Raw genomic sequence first — 18,629 nt, forward strand, 5'->3', positions numbered from 1 at the left:
ACCCAGATCCCTCCTGCCTTAGGTAGTCAGCAAAAACAACACGCACAGAACAGAGGGGAAGGGAAGGGCCCGGGGGGGCTAATGACGGTGGTGGCAGGAGCTTGGACCACACAGACTCAGCTTGCGTCCCCTTCACTGCCGATGGGACACCAGAGGCAGTGGGGCTGCCAGCAGGTGGCAGTCCCCTGTGTGCCTATTACTCACTGAGCAGACACGGAGGGGTGCCTGCCCCCCTGCCTCCTGGCCCCCCTGGTCTGTAGGAGGTACTTCTGACCAGTCCCAGGACAGTCCTGGGTGGGCAGCCTACTCACCCAGGTCCATGTCTGCAGCCTTGGGCCGGTGGGAGCAGGGCACATTCTTGAAGATGGCATCCAGAATCTTCTCCTTGACCTGAGTAATGGTGTCGCAGTTGAGGATCTTTACTGGGACCTCGGGGCTGTTGGCATTGTCTGGGTTGACACAGCTCAGCACCTGGTGAAGGGGGAGCAGAGGTGCGTGGGGGAGGGCAGCAGGAAGAGCTGAGTCCCAGGGGCATCCTCAGACCACCACACACACCCCCACTCGCTCTCTCTCCCACGTACACGGCACTGTGTCAGCAGCACACCCGGCCCGTTGCCCTCTGAACTCTCCCCTTCCACGTGTGTGGGTCCATCCTCCCGGTCACTCCCTCTCAATGTACACGCACTCATGCGAATCTGGCTCCTTGCTCAAGAGATTTCATAAGCTTCGATTTTTGTGACGGTCTTGGGCTGACTGGAGGTTGGAGAATCTATAAGAAGCTTAATGGGCTCTTTAAAAATAAAAAGGTGCAGGTTCAAACCACTTGAGATCCCTTCCTGGCTCTGAACCCACAAACTTGTGTTAAGGGAAAGTGGTCACCCTGGCCCAGGGCCTCAAAGTCTCCTTCTGGAACTAGTCAGAAAAATTCAGGCTCTTCTTAAAGCAGCAAGCTGTATTTTTTTTTCCTTTAAAAAGTTCTGGGCTCTTTCCCAAGGCTTCTCGTTCCTTGCTGTTCTCAGAGAGGACTCTGTCTACGTGGATGGGGCTGTGCAGGATGCTGGGGGGGGGGGACGGCCACAGTGGGGTGGGGTGGGTGCCATGGGGCGCGGGTGGACTAGGCGGCCTGGCACGCCGGGCTCCCATACCCTCCCTCTGCCCCTGCCGCCTGAGCCCCCTATGCCCCCTCCCTGATGTTTCCCTGCACCCCTGCCACCTCGGATCTCAGATGTCACATGTCTGCAGACTCAGACGACAGCTTCCTCCCCCACCCCCTTCTGCTCCATGTGGCTGCAATCAGAACCCTGGCCCCTGGACGCCTGCCTTTTATTAGCAGCCAGACTGCTGTGAGCTCAAACAGGAACATGCTTCTTCCATTAAGAAGGAAAAAAAAAACCCTCCTAAATCTATAAATCCAGATTCTCACCCTCAACGTGTCCTAAAATGAAAACAATGGTGGAAGGAATTCTGGACCATGGGTCCCTTCTGAGCCCTCTCCCAGCCCTTCGCTCTAAAGCTTTCCCGGACCCTCACTGTCCCCTCCATGGCTGGGCACAGCCTGCCACCTGGTGCTGCCCTGGCTGCCCCTGCCGTCCTGTGCTCTGGACTCAGCCTCCTCCTCCAGGAGCAACGCAGCCTTTTCTGGGTTTCCTCCCACTAGAACCTCGAGGCAGAGGCTGCCCCACCCCAGAGTATGCCCTTCTGACGTTTCTACTTGCCCCAGGGGTTCATGGTGGCCCTAGGAGAACCCCGTGGGATGCATCGGGGCATCTGGAGAAGAAGAGGAAGTACTGAGGGACAGGGCTGCCTGGCCACCGGCCACGCCACAGCTCCACCCAGAACACCGATTCCTTATGCCCCTTGGCTAGTTTCTGAGCAAACGGGGCCTGAGGTTTTTTCCCTGCTAACTCAGTACTTCTGGTGTTTTAATGTGAATAGGATCACTCAGGGGTTTTGTTAGAATGCAGATTCTGACTCTGGAGGTCTGGGGTGGGGCCTGCGATTCTGCACTGTGGCAGGGAAGCATCCAGTGGTCTAGCACCTAGCAAGCTCCCGGGTGAGCACCCAGCACCTAGCAGTCTCCTGGGTGATGCAATAGCCACTCCCAGCAGCAGGGCCCTAGAACACGCAAGCCCAAGTTCTAGTATCCAGCTAATTAATCACTCAATACCTCTGAGGGCACCTAACTAGAACGTGATGCAGCCCTGAGCCTCTCAGCACCTGTCTCCTTTGTGGTACCCCTCCTGACCAGGACAAGGACAGCAGCAGTTGGCCCAAACTGCCCAGGGCTCTTCCGGCACTGCTGAATCCCACGACTTCCCCTCTTTTTATCTGACCCCTTCATCTCGGTGGCTCCGGCCCGGGGCAGCCCTGTCTGCGGCTGTCTTGTCTTGTCTTGTCTCCTACGCTTGCTTCCTTTTCCTTCTTGCCAGCCAGGGGCTGTTCCCCTTCTGCCTGTTGGGAGTTCCTTTCATAGGCCTGCGGTAGCAGCCTGTCTCCCTGCAGCCCTTTCTTCCCCCGGCAAAACAATTGCAATTTCCTCCCCCTTCCCACACGGCGCCTCTTCCCCAGGTCTCTCCACTTGATGGCTGCGCTCCCCTGACCCACTCCTAGTTCCTGACATCGTCTGAAACCAGGCTGGCGTGTGAACAGTAGCCGGGGCCTCTGGAAGGAAGGATGCTGTGATCTGGGGACAGAGCATCACTGCAGCTCACGGTGCTGGATTCAGTATTGGGGAACCACGGATGGGACGGGAAAGGAAGGGGTCGGGGGAGATCAGGCCGGAGACATTTCAATGGTACTTCTAGCTCATTAAAAAATCTATTGGGGTCTCTATTTTGGGAAGGTTTCCCCCCCTGCCCCTTCTCATTTTAATCAGAGCCTCTAACTCTCTCCTCTGAAGCAGAATGTGACTCAAGGAAGCCAAGCCTTCGGTCACACGCTGCTCCTCTGAAGTTTCCCCAGTGGGGCCCATCCCAGCAGGTCTGTCAAGATGCCCACTGGGTGCCTCCCCGCCTCGCCGGCCCTCTGAAGATGGAGGGGGACAGGTGCATCATTCCCAGCCAGAAGGGGTTGTCTCCCCACTGGCCATGGGGTCTGGGATTCGCCCTGGGCTCACTGCTCCTGCCCGACTCTGCCCTGTGCCGGCCCAGCCTGCATGGGTCTCATCTCCCCGTAAGTGCATTTAAATCCTTTTGTCTGTCCACCGGTCTTGAGGCCACCCATGCTTCACCTGCAGCGCTTATCTGTGATCTTACGTTCTACCTCCTTCCTTTCCCACCCCCCCCCCACCCCTTTCCTAGAGGAGCCCGGGTGGGAGATCACACCTCCATACACAAGAGCCCAGAGCTGTGTGAGTGCCCGCCCTGCTGGGAGGGACAGTGGCAGCCTGCTGGACAGGCATGGCGGGAAAGAGTGGGCTCCCTGCCCTGTGCTCCTCACCACACCCCATCCTCTGGACAACTTTGGGAGGTATGCACGGTTGTTATCCCTGGGTAAATCAGTTCTAGTGTTATCCTCCATTTTTTTTTTCCAGATAAAGAAACCCAAACTCCGAGAGATTGAGGGATCTGCCCCAAATCAGCCAGCTGGTCAGAAGCAGAGTCAGGGCTCTAATCCAGACCTCATGCTCCTACATGCTGAGCTCGGCTGCCTCCTAGGGTGACAGCTGCTATTAGAAGAGGGGGTCTAACCTTGACAGAGGGAACCCCTACATTCCCTGGACAAGCGCCTTAACCACTAGTCTATCCCGGCCTTGTGGTCTGTAGCTCGGGTCATGGGCGTATTTGCACTTAGACTGTAGGCAGAGCTGGGCTTCTGAAACATAAGGAACTCTTTCCGGTTTCCTCTCCTTTGGCCTCCACCTGCTCTGCATGGAACCTTCGCTCTCCACGCTGGGATTCCTGATGAGGAGTTTGTTCTGGGGAATCAGCCAGCCAGCTGTTGGCAAGGGCTTGGGACCCCACGTTCAGTGCACTGGCCTGGAACCACACTAGTCTTTGCTGAAGTGTGGCTGAGCTGTGCCTGAGCGACTGGCCCCCAAATCCAGCTGCCCTGGTGTGGCGGTAACTGAGGGAGCCTGGGGGTGACGGGCACAGGTGGGACGCTTGGCTGGGCCTGTGCGGCAGGTAAGGACAGATGGCTCGCCAGCACCTCAGCCATCCCCTCTGCTGGGCAGGGGCTGTGTGGGACCAGAGCCCCCTGTCCAGGGGCATGGGCAGCGGCGTTGAGGCCGGCTTACCAGGGTTTTGTAGTCGATCTGTTGGCGGATGAGCTTGTCCTCACTCAGGGAGTAGCGGGCCTCTCCTGTGATGGCATCGATGGGCCCCTTCTCCATCTGCTGCTTGATGGCACAGAACAGCGAGAAGAGGGGCTCCCCAGCGCACTCCTGGACACAGAGAAGAGCCGTGCTGGGCGGACGCCGGACCGGCCCCCCGGAGCCCGTTTCTCTGGACAGGGCCGCTCTCCACTCCTCTGTCTCGTTTCTCTCCTGCTCCCGGTCCTCCTCTCTGGTGCCAACTCCCCCTTCAGATGGGCGTTTCTCTCAGCTCTCTCGACCACCTGTCTTCTCCTGTCCCTTCTCTGTTCCTCCTCCCCACCCCACCCCACCCCTGCCCATCATGAGACAGAGGTCAGTCCCTGGTGGTGCCAAAGCCTTAGAAAACAGGTAATAATTGGAGGGGAACGGATTTTCCACCTCCCAGCCACACGGGCAGCGTGCCTTGCAAGGTACCAGCCTGGAACCCTTATGGGCCTGAGGGCTGGGAGAGGTAGGATGGGAGGAAGAGGGAAAATAAGGAAATAAGGGGTGAAATGTTTTGGGCTCACAAGGGGAACTTGGCTTTAGGGCTCACACAGGATGCTCTCACGGCTCTGAAGAAAGCGGCCTGGGGGACAGGGGATGGTATCTCTCATGCAAGGGCTGACAGACACTCTGTCTCCTGAGATGGTCAGGAGTCTGCCGCCTCCGGGCTAGTGACAGTGCTGAGGGGGACCGCATTTCTTGGTGGGGTCCTACGAGCCAGGCCGTGGGGAATGTGGGCTTGGGGGCATGCGGGCTCTGGTAGGGGGGTACCCCCAGAGATACCCCCACATCCAATCATACCTTGAGGAACTTGTAGAGCAGAAAAGTGAACCAATTGGTCAACATCTTCTCAGCCACCGACTCAGTCCTGTCACCAGTCACCAAGGGAACCGATGGAGCGAGACAAAGACAGAAGCAGCTGGTCAGACCCCCAAGGACTGGGAAGGCAAGGGAACAACTCCGCACTGATTCTGCTGCTTGCGGCTTTTGGGCCCCATCTTGAGGTGCTAAAGAACGTTTGGATTCCATAGCCTCCTAGACACCCCGTAATGATAGGACAAGCTTTGCCCGCGAAGCCAGGAGATGACATTCTGGTGCCAGGCTCCCTGGTGCACGTTTGGAGGGAACGCGCTAGACCAGCTGCCCGTCGGCACTTTCCGCGAGGAGGAAAACACTGTCCTGTCCGGCGTGGTAGCCCCCTGCCTGCCACACGTGTCCACTGAGCACTCGAAATGCAGCTAGTGCATCTGAAGAGCCGAATTTTACATTTTCTTGACCTGTGATCAATTTACATTTGCAAGGTCACGTGTAGCTTGTAGCTGTAACCTCAGACAGTGCAAGCGTAGAGAACTTTATAATTTCCTATGGGTGGGGAAGAGAAGAATAAGAAACCCGGGGAGATACTAATTTGGCAGGGGATAGAAAGGAAGGCAGCGGGAGAAGCGGGTCGTGGGACAAAAACCAGATGGATCACACGGACCCCATCCCCTAAAGCTAAAGACGCCTAGAGCTAATACCTAGCTCATCCCAAGAGATGCCAACATTGTCCTGTTTCAAATTACTTTGGAACTTCCCCTGGAACCTCGCTAGTGCTTCATTTGCAACGGCAGGAAGTGCCTTCTTGAGTCTAGCTCGCACCCTTTGTGCTGCTACCCAAGCTCCCTTCTTTTACTTTGGAAGGGAAGGACGCTGCGGCCTTGTTATGGCCCCAAGACACTTCTGGTTGCACCCGTTTGGAGGAAACAAACGCCATTCGAACTTGCGCTAAGCTCGTGGCCTCCTCCATGGAGACACGGGCCCGTTCGGGTATGTGTGGATAGGCTTGGAAAGTTGCGCTTGGCAGAAGATACGGATAAGTACGATCCTGAGGCAGCTGCCAGCACACAAATGAAACTAAGAAGAGAAGCGCAAGACTGTTGAAATGAGGGGCCCAGCCAAGGGCAAGGAAAAGAAAGGGAGACGGAGGAGGGCAGAAGGAGAGAGGGCATCTGGGGGGGAGCGAGTGGAAAACAAGAGGTGGAGACGCACGGATACAGAGCCAGGCCACGCGGGGAAATTGTCGGTGGGAGCTCTGGCAGGCAGTGGCAACCCTAGAATTATGCCGGTGGGTGGCTGCGTGGTGGAAGTAAAACAAAAATCAAAATGATCTACCTTGCTGTTTCCAAAGCTGTCTGATTGCTCCGAAATGTAGCAACCTTTTGCAGCTGTGCAGGCGAATGCCCACGGCCCCAGGAAAAAGCCTGAAGGAGACACTTCTGGAAGCCAAATGTAGCCACTGGACCAAGCAGGGGGCCCTGCCTCAGACCCAGACACCCAGGACGGAGGCAGAGGACAGGCAGAGGCAGACGGCCCCTGGGGCGGTCCAGGCAGAGGGCTGGACGCAAAGGCCTGATGTGGGAGTTTCCCAGCTTTGTCCACAGAAAGGCTAAAGACACCGCGCTAACAGCCTAGAGGGGAAATGGCCTTCCAGCAGGAGGAAAACGTGAAACGCCGCATGGATGGAGTCAGAGAACCTCTATTTGCCATAAAGCCGAAGCCACAGGATATGGCTTCTGCGGTCACATGTGACCATTCAGGTCTCCACAGTGTCAAGGATGAGGCGTCCAGCAGTGTGCCGTGGTGCACCTGGACCCGTGCAGAGTCCCCAGCCGGTGCCAGGAAACACCTGGTGCATTGCATCAGGCAAGGGGCCACTGAAGGGCTTTCATTCGAACGCAGGCCAGACCGGTGCTTCTCGGGTTTCGCTGTGCCTTCAGATCACCTAGGGTTCTCGTTAGAATACAGATTTTGATCCAGGCGGCTGGGCCCTGAGATTCTGTGTTAGCGAGAAGCTCCCAGTGGCTTCGCTGCTGTGGTGCTCACAGCAGTGAGAGGGGCCAGGGCCAAAGTTTCCAATCTTTTTTAACGTCTACTTATTTATTTTGAGAGAGACAGAGAGAGAGAGAGCGAGCAGGGGAGACACAGAGAGAGAAGGAGAGAAGATCCCAAGCAGGCTCCGCACTGCTCTCGCTGAGCCCGACGCAGGGCTCCAACTCATGAGCCATGAGCTCATGACCTGAACCAAAATCAAGAGTCGGACACTTGGCCGACTGAGCCACCCAGGCGCCCCTAAAGTTTCCAGTCTTAAGATGGTGAGGATGGTCCCCAGAGAGGCCCTGGGGTATCTCTCCTAACTCATGTTCTGATTTAGATAAGGCCGGGGGCTGGGCAAGTGACCTCTGAAGATTCCACGAGGGAAGAACTCCGGTAGAAAGGGCTGTAACCAGGGAAGGGTAAGGACGGAGAGAGAAGAAGGCAGAGCGGAATTAGAGGGTGAAAGAGAAGCAGCAGGGCAAGTGGACGGGCCGGGGTGGACGGGTTCTTCCAAAAGGGCATGGGGTGCGCCCTGGTCTCTGGGCAGGTTGGTTCCTAACTTGGCGGGACTTGGCCGCTCCTCCTGGGAGCTCTGCCCCCCTCTCCCCAGAAGGCACGAGATCCAGGCCAAGCGGGCTGGGCTGGGCAGGGGCCCTCTCCGACCTCCGCCCCCTGCCGCCCGCCCGGCCCGGCCCTCACCTCCTGAGCAGCAGCTTGGGGTGGTTCTTGCTCTCCAGGTTCTTGTCGATGAGGTCGGCCAGCAGCTGCTTCAGCACGTCGGTTGCGTACTCCAGCTTGCTCTGCAGCACCGTCATGATGAGCGAGGCCACGTTGCCGCGGTCGCGCATGGAAAAGCTTCGCTGGGACTCCAGGGTGCGGATGAAGGACAGCAGGAACACCTTGTTGTTGATGAGCTGGGCAAAGAGCTTCAGGCCCTTCTCCACGCGCTCCTGCCGGTAGCCCGGGACCTGCGGAGGAGCCCCCGGGGGAGTCCTGACTGCCGACCGCCAACGTGAGGCGGAGGCCAGCCGGGCCCAGGGGCCTCCCCACGGGGTGGGTGCCGCACGCTGTGGACCCTGCCCTCGTCTGGCCCTGGGCACCGTGCCACCTATTTCCTTAACCCACGTGCGGCTCACTGCCTCTTGTTTGGAGGTGAATCAGTGAGGCACAGAGAGAAGGCACCCTGAGTGATAATGGCCACGCTGGGATCTGAGTCCGCTGCTGAGCGCGAGCTCGTCCCTGACGGCAGCACAGGGCGGGTGGGGGGCCCTGCGCCAGGGCGCATGAGCATTACGGACAGCCCCCGGGGGCCTCCCGGAGGGGTCGTCACACCTGAGCCTCCACCTGTCCTCATGCTGACCCTTCTCTGGCCACGGGGATCCTGTTGACAGACCAGTGGCCTCAGAGTCAGGACTTCCAGGGTCCACACAGGCTCTGACTCCGCCACCCCGTGGGACCTCTGGCAGGTCCCGCAACTTCTCTGGGGCCCCAAGGTGATTCACCTAAAGAAAGAAGATTAAGCCCCACAGACCCTAGCATCTGATGTTTTCTCAGAGACTCCTCTGAGACCCTGCCGCACCCAGGGAAACGGGAGGAAGACGGGGAAGGAGGTCTCATCTTCCTGCCCGCGTCCTCTGTCCACCGGCAGAGGCCGGCAGGGGGGGCAGGGTCTACCCAGCTCACAGCAGCCAGCCACTGGGCGAGGAGGCATGGAGAACTGGAGAACGCATCTCTGAGATGCACCAGGCGGGCCCCACAGCTCTGCGTGTCAGGGCCCCAGACTGGAATCAGCCGGGTGCCCGGCAACAGCGAGGGGCTCCAGGAAGTGCGGGCATTCGCCCAGCGGGAAGCCACACGACCACGGCAGTGAGGGGCTTTCTACCACTGGCAGTGAAGGGCTTTCTACCACTCACGGTAGCACGGATGCATCTTGCAGACAATGGAATGAAAAAAAGTCAGGAAGAAGAGGGCGTACCGTGTAGTACCATTTACATAAAGATTCATAAGAAAACAACGGTGGCAGGAAAATGGTTATTCTCGGGGGTGGCGGTGACTGGAACGGGGCACTCGGGGACATTTGTGGAGGGCTGGTAGGGTTCAGCTTCCTGATCTGCGTGCTGGCCTGCTGGCTGTGTTCACTCAGGGAAAATGCACTGGGCTGTGTCCCGACAACGTGTGCCTTGCTCTGTAGGTGTTCTTTCATTATAGCAAGAAGGTTGCTTAACAAATAAAGTGCAGCCTCTGCCCTCAAGGTGAAGCCCTCGGAGAACAGAGCAGGGCACCCGTGTCGTGGAGTGGGGCACGGGAGGAGCAGGGACATTCAAACGAGGTGCCGTGTGGAGGGTTGTGCCCCCCTCCCCCTGCGGGGGTCTTGGAGAAGGAGCGTCCTGTGGGCAGCAGTGAAGCCAGCAGTTTCGGGGAGGGTCAAGCTTGGGTTCACTGTCACAGCCATAGACTAGTCGGGGACCCTGAGAAGGCTCCATTCCTCCAACAGCGAAACGAAGGTACTCCAGCTAATGCGTCTGTAGACCGTACTTTGCTGAGCACGGCTCTACATGCTTGAGAAATGTTGACCCATTTATTCCACATGACCCCCTATGAGCTGGGTACTGTTAATATCCCAGGGCCTCGTGACAGTGAGGAACTTTCCCGGGATCCCAAGACACAGGAGTGTCAGAGCCGGGACGGCACCCAGGCAGCCAGCAATGCATCCTGCCATCTCAGGGGGCTGGCGTGAGCCCTGAAGAAGAAGGTGCGTGAAAACCTTGGCAGTGCAGGGCCTGACACACAGTCACCTTTCCCGAATGGTAGCAACTGCATCCCACTCTAGTCCAGAAGTTTTAAACTGGGGAAGATGCAGGCAGCGGAGAAACTCTGTGTGCCCAAGGTCCAAGGAGGTGGCAGGCACAGAGCCGGAATGTTCACGCCGCTCACTGCCTGAGCTCCCCTGTGTCCCAGGCTCGAGGCAAGGCCCTGGAGGAGGCAGAGACGGGGCAGGCCCTTGCCTGCCCTTGGATGGTCAGCAGGAGGCCCCTCCGGAAGGCCATGTGGGAAGGCGGTACTCAGGAGAGAGATGGGAACTCGCCAGAGCCGGGGCCCCGCTTGTCCCGGCTCTCGGCCCAGCTGTCCTTGGCAAACTCCTCATTCCCCAAGGTGGGCCCGATCTCAGCTGGCATCCTGCCCGGATCCCCAGTTCCCCTCTCCACAGGGGCTGACAAGGGAAAAAGACAAGGGTATGAGACAGCCTCACCTTGCCATCAGCCTGGCCTCAATCTACCCAGCCGTCTGTGTCCTGCCGACCTCCCTCCTCGCCCTGTGACGGCCTCCAACACACGTGTGCACGTTTTACCTCCTCTGTCCTTCAATCCCTACCCACCGCTCCCCCGTCCCGCCCCGCTGGAGCAACATGCCCACAACTCGTTCTACTGCTGATAGATAATGCCACTTCCGAGGCACCCAGCACGTGCAATGCACGGTGCTGGCACACTGCGATCATGGCTCCATCTAAGCCTTTAAGGACCTCGCAAGGGTGAGGGTGTCCTCTTGAGAGAGACTCTTGGGTGTCCTCTTGAGAGAGACTTGAGAGAGCCTCTCAGAGAAGGTACCGCGGGCTTCCTAAGGCCAGCCAGCTGGTGCGGGATGGTGCTAGACTTCCAAACCCAAGCTTGTTTGGCTCCCGAGTCCCCATCCATCTGCCCGTCCTTCACCACACCTAGTCCTCCCCCTGGGCCTAGGAGGTGACCGAGAGACAGCCCTGAGTCTCCCCTGCAGCCTCCCACGCAGGGCCTCCTGGCAACTCAGGTTGGCCATCGAGGGCAGGGGAGCCACGTCCGGGTCTGGCACCAGGAGGAAGACGGCACAGGGCTGGCCAGAGGGCAGGTCTGGGGAGAGGGCGTGCTCTGGACTTCTTGCCTTGGCTGCACACGCCTCCGGGGCACCAAGGACTGAGGCCCTTGGGGAGGAAGGGTTAGCAAAGCCAGCTGTGGGGTGAACCCCGTCAGCAGCATGGGTTTTTGGAATCAGAAAGACTCACTGACTCACACATGGAGGAAAGCCCTGTCACCTCTGGGCTCTATTGCCTCGTCTGTAAAATGAGAATATGAGTGCCCATGTCATAATGTTTTATGAGCATTAAATAAGATAATGTATGTAAAGTGCTTGGCACACACAGTGTGCACTTAACGGCAGTTTTATTACCTGCCTCTCCTCTTCCACTGGCTGCTTTTCACCCATCCCTCTTGCCCAGGAGTTTCTAAGACATCGAATGCATCAGCCCAGTGTCTGGGGGGTGGAGAAGGTAGGAATTTTCTCCCCACTTGATGAAGGGGGCGATAGAGGTGAAGTGTCTCGGTGAAGAAGAGTATTCGGCACAATTCCCCTTTGTAACTTGCCACCTCCCCCCAACCAGCTCCCTAAGCAAATGTCACTCTGAAACAAGACTTTCTTTATTCACCAGATGGTTCGACAGTTTAGTTGAAGCTTGTGAGTTAAAAACCGGATAGTAAATTTTAATTGTAACCCAACAGGTTAGAGTTTAGGAGACAAGGATAGGTTGAAAACGGGGTGTGTGGTTACTGTTTGCTCTCTGTCTTTAAAGGATTGGTGTGTCCCCAGTGCCTGGGCAGCCCCCTAACCACAGGCCATCCCTTCACCCAGGGCTAAGTCCAGGACAGATAGAGCCGGAGGATAACTCCTCCTTCACACACATCTGCCGCTCATGCCCAATCAGTGGGCACCGATTCCAGTGGCTGGAAAGGTCAGGAAACATCGCTTTAGATTATCAGTGGCTTCCCTGGGAATATTTCCATACTAGGAAAGCCAACAGGGAGAAACTATTTCGGTGGCAAGGCGGGGCTGGAAGCAAATCAGAATAATCCGGGCAAGATCCCAGGGTCTTGCCTAGGATGCCGGATCTCATATGGCCCCAGGCTAATGTGGGATGGTAAAAGTTGACTTCTGTCAATTAATTAGTGAGTTTAACAGAAATGAAGAGTCGTATGTTCTGAGCACATACCCAAAAGACCAGGGGCGGGAGCTCCAGCAGGTACTTGTATACCCACGTTCTTAGCTGCATTATTCACAACAGACAAAAGGTGGAAGTGACCCTTGTGTCTACTGACAGATGGACGGATAAACAAAATGTGGTCTACACACACAACGGACTATTGTTCAGCCTTAAAAAGAAAAGAAATTCTACCACATGCTACAATATGGATGAACCTTGACAACATTCTGCTAAATGAAATAAACCGGTCCCCAAAGGACAAATCCTGTGTGTTTCCACTTACACGAGGGACGCTGAGCAGTCAAGTTCATAGAGACAGAAAATCGAATGGGGGTTTCTGAGGGAGGGCAAATGGGAAGTTAGTGTTTAGTGGGGACAATGAGAACATCCTGGAGATGGATGGTGGGGATGGCTGGACCACAGTGGGAACGTACTTAATGGCCCCGAACATGTAAAAAATGGTTGAAATAGCAAACTGCATGTTACGCTTATTTTACCACCACTCAAACAAAGAAGAGCCACGTGCCCTGTGTGAAGCAGAGTGTACGTGACAGTGAGCCGTCCTGTGTGGGCTCCCACTCAGGAAGTTGGTGCAGGTGGCTGTAACTCCTTCGTGAGCAGGAGGGTGGGAGCTGCGAGTCTGTCCTCATGATAAAGGCAAAGAAGAGAGAAGACTCAGGTTGGAGGGGAGACTTTCACGTGCCAGGTGAGGAATAAGGCCGTGGTAGGGTGTGATGTGATTTATACTGGGGCCGTCGGAACCGCCCCGGCCGGGGGCGGGGTATCTACCCAGAGAGCATCTCAGGTGGTTACAGCCCGGCAGGGCAGCTAGGGACTCCAACAGCTTTCAGCGAGAGACTTGGTACAGTTAGGAAGGGCAATGAGAGGGAATCATTTGTATTCTGGTCCTAGGTACACAGGGCTGCTGTAGACAGTGAAGCAGGTTGGGCACTGAACAACCCCAAAGGTGCTGCATATGAATGATGCCATCTGGAGCACTGCAGTGTTCAACCTGCACAACTGCCCATGCGTTCCTGTAGGAGAAGGAGCCATATAACTCTCCTGCCACCACCTCGGGCAGTCCTTGGGAACGTACTGCCCTAGTCTGTGTGTTAAACTCATGCCAAGCCAGGCTTGAGAGTCTGAGAATCCCTGGAGATGCAAATGCATGTGGAAAGTGTGTACTCTTCCATGGAGTAACACCCTAGTAGTTTGAAGCAGGTGAAAAATGAGGCTGGAAAAAGCATAAATGTAAGAGAAAAGTGAATGAGAATGAGAGAGGGGCATAGGCATGAAGAGTGAGACCAAGGCAGAGAAGGACAGATATCGTATGATTTCACTCATATGCAGAATTTAAGAAACACAATAGATGAACATAAGGGAAGGGAAGCAAAAATAAGATAAACACAGAGAGGGAGACAAACAATAAGAAATACAGAGAACACACTGAGGGCGGCTGGTGGGGTGTTGGGTGGGGGGAGGGCTCAATGGCGATGGGCATTACGGAGGGCGCTTGTTGGGATGAGCACTGAGTGTTGTATATAAGTAATGAATCACTAAATTCTATTCCTGAAATCATCATTACACTACATGTTAACTAACTTGGATTAAAAAAAAAAAGAATCAGATGCTCAACCAACTAAGCCACCCAGGCGCCCCCAAATGATATTTTTAAACAATTATTTGTTAACTTACCAGAGCCATATGTCAACTATAATACTTTATTTTGCTAGATCTAAGACCTACATCCTTTTAAAATGTCAACTCATAGGCATGGTGCTTTAATTTCATAAACAATTGTGGATTTTATATGTCTTAGGCTATAGAGTGACTTCTTTCATTCACCAAATTGGTGCCACCTGGTGTTCTGGTATTAACGTCTATAAAATAAACACGGTTATTGCTCGAATGCAGCCTGTGTGGGGGGAGGGGGTTACAGAGATATGAACTGTAAACAAGTAAACACATGAATAAACAAGATAATATTCATTTAGAAAAAAGGGTGAGACCAAGAAGTGTGCACACATGCACACACACACACACAGGCACACAATTTATTCAACAATTATGGAGAAATGCATATGGGCCCCAAAGTCCCTGGGGACTTGCTGTGTTTTCTGTCGAGATGCACAGCGTCTCCACCCCCTTGAACAACCGTGTAGACGTTCCCGCAGGGGTCGGTACCTGCAAACCCGTGCGACCCCCGAGCGAGGCGTCTGTTGTTATGTTATGCACGACATAAATCTTGGAATTAGCCTTAATCTCTACTGTTGCTTTGCCTGGAGAGTTTTGATCCGTCCTAATAAGTATCCAGAGCCCGAAGGCACGACAGTGACGTGCAAAGACTCATCATGGGGAGCACAGACCCTGAAGTCTAACTGCAGGACTCAAATCCTGGTGCCACCCCCTCCCAGCTGCATGGCCCCGGAGTTCTCTGTGCCTTTAGTTTTGCTGCCTCTCAAAGAAGCGCGACTTCTTCCGACTGCTTGTGAGATAGTAAATCCGCACACACGTATGAAGTACTTACAACTGGACCGGGAGCTTAGTTGGCAGCCCGCTAACAGCGATTATGCCTTACGATTATTATTTTGCCCTGGTTTCCTCATTTATATTTTTCACTTTTCTCTGGTATTTATCTTGATAAGTCATCCGAAATCCCTTTCGGAACAAAGCACAGTATGAATATATGCATAAGCCAGATACTATGCTAGACAGGAAGTGATAAAATGTTCAAAAGATGAGGTCCTGCTGGTACAAAAGACAGTTATATTCTTATCATTCACGCTTCCACCCCCCCCTTCCCAGCACATCACTTATTTTTTCCACATGTATTTATTGAGCACCAACTATGTGGTGAAATCCCTTACATCATGGGAGTTTCCTAAACAGGAGTCCGTGAGCGCGTTACATTAGCTGCCAGATGTGTTGTTTTTGTGTATATGTACAGTTTTTCTTCAACTTCCATTCAATTCTCAAGGGCTCCATGACCCCTAGAACCCAAATCTACTCCCATCTCTGCTCAGATGGCTCCCTGGCTCGGCCCCATTTCCTCCCGAGGGACGGGCTGGCTGCCGTTGACAAGCGGAGGGGGGGAAGGGGGAAGCCCTGGGCAAGTCACATCCCCTCCCTGGCCTCAGCTTTCTCACCTCCCGATGAGGTGGCTGCATTTGCAGGTCACCGACACCTTTCTCTGCACTAGCACCTTGATGGGGAAGGCTTGGTTACGGGTCCTACTTCTCACCTCGAGGTCTCGGAGCACAGGATGGTCTTCAATCCCTGGGAACAGCACCCGCATGGTGTACGTTCTGTAATCCAGGAAGGGGATCCCAGCTCCGTCCAGGTCACTGGTCAGCTCATGGATGTCCGTCTGCAGCTCGGCAAAAGCTGGTACAAAGGGAAGCCCGTGAGACTGCTGGCTGGGGTGGGCCCCGAGTCTGAGGCTCAGAACCCTCACCCAGGCCTTTAGGAACCCTCACCTAGGCCCACACGGGCAATAGGCTGCAGGTGTGCAGGAATAACATGGGATGTTTTAAGTAGCTGGGGAGAATGATATAGGAAGGAGAGATAGAATGTGTCACGAGGAGGCTTGTCTTGGGCCAAATCCCTTCCAAAGCATGGGTGGGGGTGGCTGTCCATAGATTTGTCCTGCTGCTGGGGCCTGAATGGTTTTGGTTTACAGAATATGCTGGGGGGGGGTAGGGGGGATGTCAAAGGATGGGGGAGGGAGGGGGAGGTTCCAGTGGTGGAGGGTCTATTCCTAATTCTGTGTTTTATAGTGGGCTTTCTTATAAAAGTGAAAAACAATTTCTTCTGCAGTCCTAGTTCTGGGCCACACAGCTCACTGGAGCCTTCAAACCACAAACCATCCAATGGAGCCAAGACGAAGGCTCTGCCACATTACTGTATTCCTTCTGGATAGATATGCAGGGTGTATCTTTGTCGTTCCTTCCTCAAGGTGATGCCACTCCACAGTGAATTATGGTCTGCATGTGGGCACTGCTGTCTGTGGAGGCAGCTCAGGCCTCCAGATGGTCATGGAGCTGCAAGACGCCCTTCCTTCCGGCCCCCAAGGAAGTCTAGCACACAGCCCAGGTGGTCACACAGCGCCAAAGCTGCGGCCACACTCTGTCCTGAGCACAGCCCTCCTCCCAGGCCACCCTCTGCCCCGGGATGGCCGTCAGAAATGTCCCCCTGCTCCATCTTCCTCCAGAGCACACGCACACGTACTCGCGTGCATGCATGCGTGAGACACACGCACGTTCACACACAACCAGCGTGGATTAACACAGCCAGTGGGCACCGACGAAACGATACTTCTTACGATTTCCATAAACACAAGAATGGGAAAACAGTATTCTGTGGGCTCTACTGATCACACGACACAAACACAACACGGCTGCCCCAGGCACTGTGGACGGGGGCCCCACTGCACCCCACAGTGCCAACTTGGGCCCACAGACCTTGGGTCTCCAGGCCTCGAGACTTCTCATTTGCTTCTCATTTGACAGAATCGTGAGGACCCCACCCGGGCCCCTGGAGAGGCTGCTCCAGACCTCCCCTGCACTGCTCTCTATCCGCACCCCTGGTCACACTGACACGGGGTGGGGGGGGGGGCCCTGCCAAGGCGAATGACTCCGAAGGCAGAGCAACTGTAACGCCTCCAAGTAGAACTCACACCAGTGTGTGTGCACACGTGTGCAGGAGGAGGACTCGGTAAGACGTCTGGCACGTGCTGTCACCGAAAGCACTGGTGAACATTCATGTATGTCCTGAGTGAGGAACGCGTGTGTGTTTGTGGGAATGTGTGCAATGTGTGCGTGGGCATTAGTGAGTGTGTGTGCGAGTGCGTGAGTGACCGTCTGGGTGTGTGTGCGTGTCAGTGAGTAGCTGTGGCCGTGTAAGCACGCGTGTGTGTGTTTATGTGTCAAGAGGCCAGGCCAGCGCAGGGCCTGGGTTTGCGTGTGGGTGACGTCCCGGCTTACTCTCAAGTCTTTGGGGAGTCACCCTCCCCGAACCCAAGCTGCCCCTTACATGTTCCAGAGCCAGCTCTGGGCACCCCGACGAATACTTCCGTGGCGAATCTCCGTGTACTTTGCTCTACACCTCCCTCGTCTCACTCACGCAGGAGAGCTCTCTCCCGAGCCAGAAGCCAAGGCCCTCTCCTGGCGCCTCCGCTGACCCTCTTCGGCTGGACTCCCTGACTGCTAATTCCTCCCTCTCCAGAACTTTCTGAGAGGAACCTGGCTTCACATTGCCCGCTCCCCGTTGGGGGTGCTCAGCTGGCGGAGAGGAGAAGGAGGGGGGTGGTTTTTTAATCTGTCTGCAGCTTTCCTTCAAGTCACTAAGCGCCTCCAACATTCAAAGCCTCGTGCCTGCCACACATAAAAGAGATTCTAATCACTACACCTAATTAGAGGGAAGAGTACATTGCGGAGAAAAAAATTAAGCAGCGTAAATATAATAAAAGGCAGTAATTAACAGTCCCACAAGGCAGATGCCAGTGTTGACAGCTAAGGATGTACTGAGGGGACGGGATGGGCCCACTTCCCCATCAGAGGGAGCTGCGGCTTCCCTAGTGGGGACGGGAGAGCCCCAGGTACAGGCCGGATTGGCTCGGAGAATAAATCCACGGCAAAGAATCCACTCAGACCCTCCCAGGGTGACTCACGAAATGATATCATGATATCTGGCAGGCGACAAGAGTCTGACTCCTAAATTTCCTTCTTGGATTTAGCGCAGCTGATTTCACATCATGGCGGTGTTGGTAATTTTTAAACATACAGGCTGGGAAACCCTCTTCCATCTACATCTCAAATCAGCCCTACAGCCGTACCTTCCTCCTCAAGGAAGGGAGCTGCAGGTTGCTGAATGTGTCATGTCAAGACACCTCAAGGTGTCCCCAAGAGGAGAGCATAAAACCCCGGCGGCCAGGATTCTGAGCTGGAAACTGCTCTCACGGAGCTTAGGATGATCCCAGCCTGACCTGGGGAAAGAGGGGAAGGGGGCACCTGGAGGGAGGGGAGGGCGGCCTCGCCCGGGAAGGGGTGGGTCTGCTGGGATAACAGATCTGTCTGGATACAGGCTCGGAGAGCAGAGTTAGACACCCGGCCCCCAGTGCGGCCTGCAGGTGCCCAGCCCGCTGCCCTGTGTGAGGCGCACGCGCACAGACTCAGGGCGGGGGGATGGTCCCCGGTCCTCCAGTACCTTCTTTGCACTCCAGGGCCACACGCGACTCCAGGTTGTCCATTTGCATCTGCAGCCGCTTCAGCGTGAGGTCACTTTCGCGGGACTTGCGTTTGTAGGCGATGAGGACGGCTACGATGAAGATGACCAGGAGGCCGCCTGCCACGGCGATGCTGACGATGGCGGGCAGGCTGAGCGGGCTGTCCGGGGCCACGTACACCATCCCCGGGGAGTACTCCATGCCACCGACTCGGGCCTGGGGGCACAGCACGCGAGAGGAAGCTGGGA

General features: G+C 55.6%; 1 protein-coding gene across 1 annotated transcript in view; it reads right to left on the reverse strand.

Annotated features, from left to right (window-relative positions):
- The window catches only part of PLXNA4 (plexin A4), a 440,999-nt gene that overhangs the window by 35,113 nt on the left and 387,257 nt on the right, over positions 1-18,629 (reverse strand). Inside the window, exons 20-25 of the mRNA XM_043589543.1 lie at positions 18,363-18,597; positions 15,400-15,542; positions 7,853-8,121; positions 5,102-5,168; positions 4,238-4,384; positions 312-471 (exon numbers count right to left, since the gene is read on the reverse strand). Coding sequence (XP_043445478.1) covers positions 312-471; positions 4,238-4,384; positions 5,102-5,168; positions 7,853-8,121; positions 15,400-15,542; positions 18,363-18,597 — 1,021 coding nt within the window. The remainder of the gene's footprint in view (positions 1-311; positions 472-4,237; positions 4,385-5,101; positions 5,169-7,852; positions 8,122-15,399; positions 15,543-18,362; positions 18,598-18,629) is intronic.

The sequence above is a fragment of the Prionailurus bengalensis genome, chromosome A2 (genome assembly GCF_016509475.1).
Source record: "Prionailurus bengalensis isolate Pbe53 chromosome A2, Fcat_Pben_1.1_paternal_pri, whole genome shotgun sequence".
Lineage (NCBI taxonomy): Eukaryota > Metazoa > Chordata > Mammalia > Carnivora > Felidae > Prionailurus > Prionailurus bengalensis.